The 6,665-nt window shown below is 42.5% G+C and overlaps 1 protein-coding gene across 2 annotated transcripts in view; it reads left to right on the top strand.

Annotated features, from left to right (window-relative positions):
• Positions 1–509: 509 nt before the first annotated feature.
• Positions 510–6,665, top strand: part of fignl1 (fidgetin-like 1) — a 13,119-nt gene continuing 6,963 nt past the window's right edge. Inside the window, exon 1 of one of the 2 annotated variants that reach the window (XM_071392730.1) lies at positions 510–689. In XM_071392730.1, coding sequence (XP_071248831.1) covers positions 611–689 — 79 coding nt within the window. In that variant the 5' untranslated portion in view covers positions 510–610. Of the gene's footprint in view, positions 690–791; positions 1,082–6,665 lie in introns of those variants that run through there. The other variant, XM_071392731.1, reaches the window with a different exon arrangement.

The raw sequence follows: 6,665 nt of genomic DNA, 5'->3' as shown, positions 1-6,665 counted from the left end.
CTGGTGTCAGTAAACATCGGCAAAGAGTTAGCACAGTTACAGTCACAGTCAAGTCAACGCTCTGGATAACATGAAAACAGCCTAACCAGCTCTGTTAGGGCAAGTAAAATGGTCAAAGTGAGGTGTTCTCTCATTTATGTCTGGAAGTAGCTAACAAGCTAGCTAACTTTAGCCAGTTAGCTTGGGTGCTTAACTGCAGTTGTGATGTCAGAACACTCGAATGTACGCTCTGAGAGCAAAAACGCTCTGAATTTACGAACGGACAATCTGATAATTATCTGAATTTACGCCCTCTGGCACTCCACAGTGAAATATCTTTGACAAGTCCCCTATCTGTTGCTATGACAACGGGCTATAAAGTCGTTTTCCCCCCCAAAGTTGCCAAAATGCCTCGTGCGTCCACTTATATCAGTCCATTCGTAACAACCTAACCATTACGAAACTTATATTCGAACAAATAAACCTCACGTAGCAATATATGTTATTGTTGACCAAATTCGAAATGCATTTACCTCCATACAACATTTCGTCACTTCGTGGGCGGAGTAAAACCTCTCGCTTCTCCTCTTCCTATGGACGGGAAGCATTGTTGTACCAGCTGGGCCTGTGAATGGGATATAACCACTTTTCCATGGTGCAAAAAGTTATTCTCTATTTTTCCAGCTACAACTGTTTGTTACGTATCTGTGGTAAGTCGAGATCTGTCTAGCACGCCAGTTAAATTTGTAAATTAGCTAGCTTAGCTAGCTAGAAGATACCGATCCTACCGCGCTTGTTTACGACGTGCACTGGGTCAGAACGCAATCATTGTTACATTACATTAAGACACCGTGGATCCGACGCGTACCTCAATGCAGGGATGGGATATGCCACTGTACTCCAAATGTTACCTCCATTTTCCTAGCCTGGTCGCCTGCAAAATGTGCCCGCTAAATTTACAGTTCATCTTGTTTCAGTCGCGCTGCACTTCGTTATCCAGCCAGGTGTTACGAAAATATGCTCGGAGCGAGTAAAAAAAAAAGACAACCTTGAACACAAATGATAACAGTAATTTAGGGGACCGTGACGCCGAGGCTAGTTGGTAAATATTTTCCAAAAACATTATCTTCCACTTTCGGACGTTATATTCATAATCCCAACTGGAGTTCGGAAATGTGCCATATGGCTAAGATGTGAAGTTCGCTACTTGACATGACACATTGAATAAGTGAAGTAATGTGACGTTCTCTTCAACACCAACTGGACTCGGGGGTAGATCCAGGACACTCAAATTAGTATATGTTATGTTTGGTATATTTACAGTGTTTGGTATATTTCGTAATAGACAGAACGTCTGCGCCCCGCCCGCCTTGGGGGGGAAATATCCCATTATCACCTTGACTCACAGCAAAAACGTTACCTTTTTCAAACACAATTTTCTTGTTCTGTGCAGTTTTGGAAATTGCATTGCCTAATACAGACAGAAGCATGTCTGTTCCACGAAATATATAATCAAATATTTTATTTTCTCCGCATGATTGTTGATGACACTCCGATGAAGGGAATTAAATAGTCAAATAATGCGATCAACTCAGACAGCGGTGTGTAGCCTACTGTAGCTGCTGGCAAAGTAATTCAAAGCCTATACTGTGTCACTCAGGATGTAACTTTCCAGTGCTACTATTTTTTGCAATGTAATGTTACTAAAACAAAATCAGACAACCCCATAGTAGAATAGTTTACATATTTACCTAGTCGGCTTGTTGTGTGTGCTATGCGAGATAAATATTATTCTTGAGACGCATTTAATGCTAGAGGCATCTTGTCTTCTTGAGACGCATTTAATGCTAGAGGCATAGGAAAGAAACATGTGTTCAAGCAGTCAATGCACAACAATTCTTAAAGAAAACAGCAGGAAAACACTTTTGAAAGCAGTTTTGGCCTTTGTTTTTGTTTTTCTAAGGGGGGGGGATCTCAGTTTTACATTGCTACCACGTTTATTCCTATACTCATTCAATTGTGGCATTCAAGAATGGTTTATGGTGGCAGCAGACTCTATGTTGCGTTCCACCCAGAGAGGAAGTCTGTTTTGTGTAGTGTATATCCACTGGGGGCTTGGGGAGCCAAGGTAGTTTACCATTCAAGAGGGGCTGAGGCACTCTTTGACTCTAGCTAGCGAAGGCGTTTGAACTTCCGGATCTGGTATTATATGTCTGTTTACAAATGCTAGTTGCATGCCAGACTAGTCTGGTGTTCTATGCTTAATGACACTACTTTTACTTTTGACACTACTACCTTTGACACTACTACTACTCTATGCTTAATGACATTTTCAATACTTTCGGATGTCGGTTGCCAGATTTGCCGACTTGCTTCAGCGACTTGCCCCATACATCTCGCACGAGAGAACTCACAGCTTGCCTGTAAGTGCTGCAGAAAGGCTGTCTGTGACCCTTTGGGTTTTTAGCGAGTGGCAGAACACAGAAAAGTATCGCTGAGAGTTATAAGTTAGGAATCTCAACAGTTTGTGCCATCGTCATGGAAGTGTGCCACACTATCTGGCATGTCCTGAAGGAAGATTTTGTTGCTTAATGGGCAGAAATTGCCAGAGGTTCGGGGTACTGCTGGAATGATCCGTTTTGTGCATGAGCTGTCGACAGAAAACATGTTCAGATCCGAGATCCGGCAAGCTCGGGCAGCGATTACTACAACTAAAATCAATTTTTCTCAATGGTCCTGATGCAAGGTACCAACCATATCCAGGTAAGATGCGCTAAATACATGTGACTATATACATATGTGAAAATTATACCAATATAAACGTTGTAATGATATCCCTCACATAAAAGTGATCTGGCATCCCTATAAGAGGATGGGTCCTATGTCCAAAGTATAGGCCACACAGTTATGACAGTACACATTTGATAGCTTTCATGGTCCTTTTCAATACTAATGGTAACCCTTTTATTCTAAGGTTCTTCTGGCCTTGATGACGCCAAGAAGATCTACAACTATTGCCACTCAGGAGCCAGAATAATTTCAAAGAACTGCTTTGGGATCCTTGCTGCAAGATGGAGGATCCTGGGATGAGCCCTTGAGGTTGCCCCAGACAAAGCTGAGACCATTGCGACGGCATGTGTGGCCTTCCACAACTACCTTTGCACCACAGACACTGACAACACAACACAGATTCATCAACACGGTACATCCACCTCACATTTGTTGACCACTCCACACCCACTGTGTGGGACCTACTTCCAGAGCAGTGGAGACAAGGTTGTACAAGGCGACACCAGCTTCCTGGACCCAAGAAACATGTCGGCAGAAAGGGCAACCAGAGTTGCAATAGACGTGTGCAACAACACAAAGGACTACATCCACACACCAGTTGGTCAAGTGTCTTTCCAGGATGCTGCTTTCACACATGGAACCCTACAGTAAATGTTGGAGTGTGGTTTTGAAAACATGTCCACAAGTACAGTACCAGTCAAAAGTTTGGACACACTTACTTATTCAAGGGTTTTTCTTTATTTTTACTATTTTCTACATTGTAGAATAATAGTGAAGACATCAAAACTATGAAATAACACATATGGAATCATGTCGTAACCAAAAAAGTGTTAATCAAATCAAAATATATTTTATATTCTTCAAAGTAGCCACCCTTTGGTTTTATGACAGATTTGCACACTCTTGGCATTCTCTCAACCAGCTTCACCTGGAATGCTTTTCTAACATTCTTGGAGTTCCCACATATGCTGAGCACTTGTTGACTGCTTTTCCTTCACTCTGCGGTCCAACTTATCCCAAACCATCTCGATTGGTTTGAGGTCGGGTGATTGTGGAGTCCAGGTCATCTGATGCAGCACTCCGTCACTCTCCTTATTGATCAAATAGCCCTTACTTAGCCTGGAGGTGTGTTGGGTCATTGTCCTGTTGAAAAACAAATGATAGTCCCACTAAGCGTAAACCAGATGGGATGGTGTATCGCTGCAGAATGCTGTGGTATCCATGCTGGTTAAGTGTGCCTTGAATTCTAAATAAATCACAGACGGTACCACCAGCAAAGCACCATCACACCTCCTCCATGCTTCACTGTGGGAACCACACATGCAGAGATATGTTCATCTGCTCTGCGTCTCACAAAGACATTGCGGTTGGAACCAAAAATCTCAAATTTCCACCAGTGTAATGTCCATTGCTTGTGTTTCCTGGCCCAAGCAAGTCTCTTCTTATTATTGGTGTCCTTTTAGTAGTGTTTTCTTTGCAGCAATTTCACCATGAAGGCCTGATTCAAACAATCTCCTCTGAACAGTTGATGATGAGTTGTGTATGTTACTTGAACCCTGTGAAGCATTTATTTGGGCTGCAATCTGAGGTGCAGTTAACTCTAATGAACTTATCCTCTGCTGCAGAGGAGACTCTGGGTCTTCCTTTCCTGTGTCGGTCCTCATGAGAGCCAGTTTCATCATAGTGTTTGATGGTTTTTGTGACTGCACTTGAAGAAACTTTCAAAGTTCTTAATTGTCCACATTGACTGACCTTCATGTCTTGAAGTAATGAAGGACTGTTGTTTCTCTTAGCTTATTTGAGCTGTTCTTGTCATAATATGGACTTGGTCTTTTACCAAATAGGGTTATCTTCTGTATACCACCCCTTCTTTGTGACAGCACTGATTGGTTCAAATGCATTAAGTTCCACAAATTAACTTTTAACAAGGCACACCTGTTAATTCAAATGCATTCCAGGTGAGTACCTCATGAAGCTGGTTAAGAGAATGCCAAGAAAGCTTTTCATATTTTTTGAGAGACTCTCAAGGCATTTACCTTAACTTGGGTCGTGTCATGGCCTTTCAATGAGATCTTTCCTGCTATGTTAAATGGGTGAGAATGGCTGTCCAGCTGTAGATAGTAAGGCTAGACCCCCAAGCCCTCATCTACATAGCTTATGTACAAAGCAGTACAATTTTACTGAGTGACTGATTCAAACACAATTACAAATAACCAGACAAATACTTTTTAAGATACAGTGGGGAGAACAAGTATTTGATACACTGCCGATTTTGCAAGTTTTCCTACTTACAAAGCATGTAGAGGTCTGTAATTTTTATCATAGGTACACTTCAACTGTGAGAGACGGAATCTAAAACAAAAATCCAGAAAATCACATTGTATAATTTTTAAGTAATTAATTTGCATTTTATTGCATGACATACAGTGGGGAGAACAAGTATTTGATACACTGCCGATTTTGCAGGTTTTCTTACTTACAAAGCATGTAGAGGTCTGTAATTTTTATCATAGGTACACTTCAACTGTGAGAGACGGAATCTAAAACAAAAATCCAGAAAATCACATTGTATGATTTTTAAGTAATTCATTTGCATTTTATTGCATGACATAAGTATTTGATCACCTACCAACCAGTAAGAATTCCGGCTCTCACAGACCTGTTAGTTTTTCTTTAAGAAGCCCTCCTGTTCTCCACTCATTACCTGTATTAACTGCACCTGTTTGAACTCGTTACCTGTATAAAAGACACCTGTCCACACACTCAATCAAACAGATTCCAACCTCTCCACAATGGCCAAGACCAGAGAGCTGTGTAAGGACATCAGGGATAAAATTGTAGACCTGCACAAGGCTGGGATGGGCTACAGGACAATAGGCAAGCAGCTTGGTGAGAAGGCAACAACTGTTGGGGCAATTATTAGAAAATAGAAGAAAATAGAAGAAGTTCAAGATGATGGTCAATCACCCTCGGTCTGGGGCTCCATGCAAGATCTCACCTCGTGGGGCATCAATGATCATGAGGAAGGTGAGGGATCAGCCCAGAACTACACGGCAGGACCTGGTCAATGACCTGAAGAGAGCTGGGACCACAGTCTCAAAGAAAACCATTAGTAACACACTATGCCGTCATGGATTAAAATCCTGCAGCGCACACAAGGTCCCCCTGCTCAAGCCAGGCGCATGTCCAGGCCCGTCTGAAGTTTGCCAATGACCATCTGGATGATCCAGAGGAGGAATGGGAGAAGGTCATGTGGTCTGATGATTCAAAAATAGAGCTTTTTGGTCTAAACTCCACTCGCCGTGTTTGGAGGAAGAAGAAGGATGAGTACAACCCCAAGAACACCATCCCAACCGTGAAGCATGGAGGTGGAAACATCATTCTTTGGGGATGCTTTTCTGCAAAGGGGACAGGACGACTGCACCGTATTGAGGGGAGGATGGATGGGGCCATGTATTGCGAGATCTTAGCCAACAACCTCCTTCCCTCAGTAAGAGCATTGATGATGGGTCGTGGCTGGGTCTTCCAGCATGACAACGACCCGAAACACACAGCCAGGGCAACTAAGGAGTGGCTCCGTAAGAAGTATCTCAAGGTCCTGGAGTGGCCTAGCCAGTCTCCAGACCTGAACCCAATAGAAAATCTTTGGAGGGAGCTGAAAGTCCGTATTGCCCAGCGCCAGCCCCGAAACCTGAAGGATCTGGAGAAGGTCTGTATGGAGGAGTGGGCCAAAATCCCTGCTGCAGTGTGTGCAAACCTGGTCAAGAACTACAGGAAACGTATGATCTCTGTAATTGCAAACAAAGGTTTCTGTACCAAATATTAAGTTCTGCTTTTCTGATGTATCAAATACTTATGTCATGCAATAAAATGCGAATTAATTACTTAAAAATTAT

The sequence above is a fragment of the Salvelinus alpinus genome, chromosome 3 (genome assembly GCF_045679555.1).
Source record: "Salvelinus alpinus chromosome 3, SLU_Salpinus.1, whole genome shotgun sequence".
Classification (NCBI taxonomy): Eukaryota; Metazoa; Chordata; class Actinopteri; order Salmoniformes; family Salmonidae; genus Salvelinus; species Salvelinus alpinus.
This window is presented reverse-complemented; position numbering and strand designations above follow the sequence as displayed.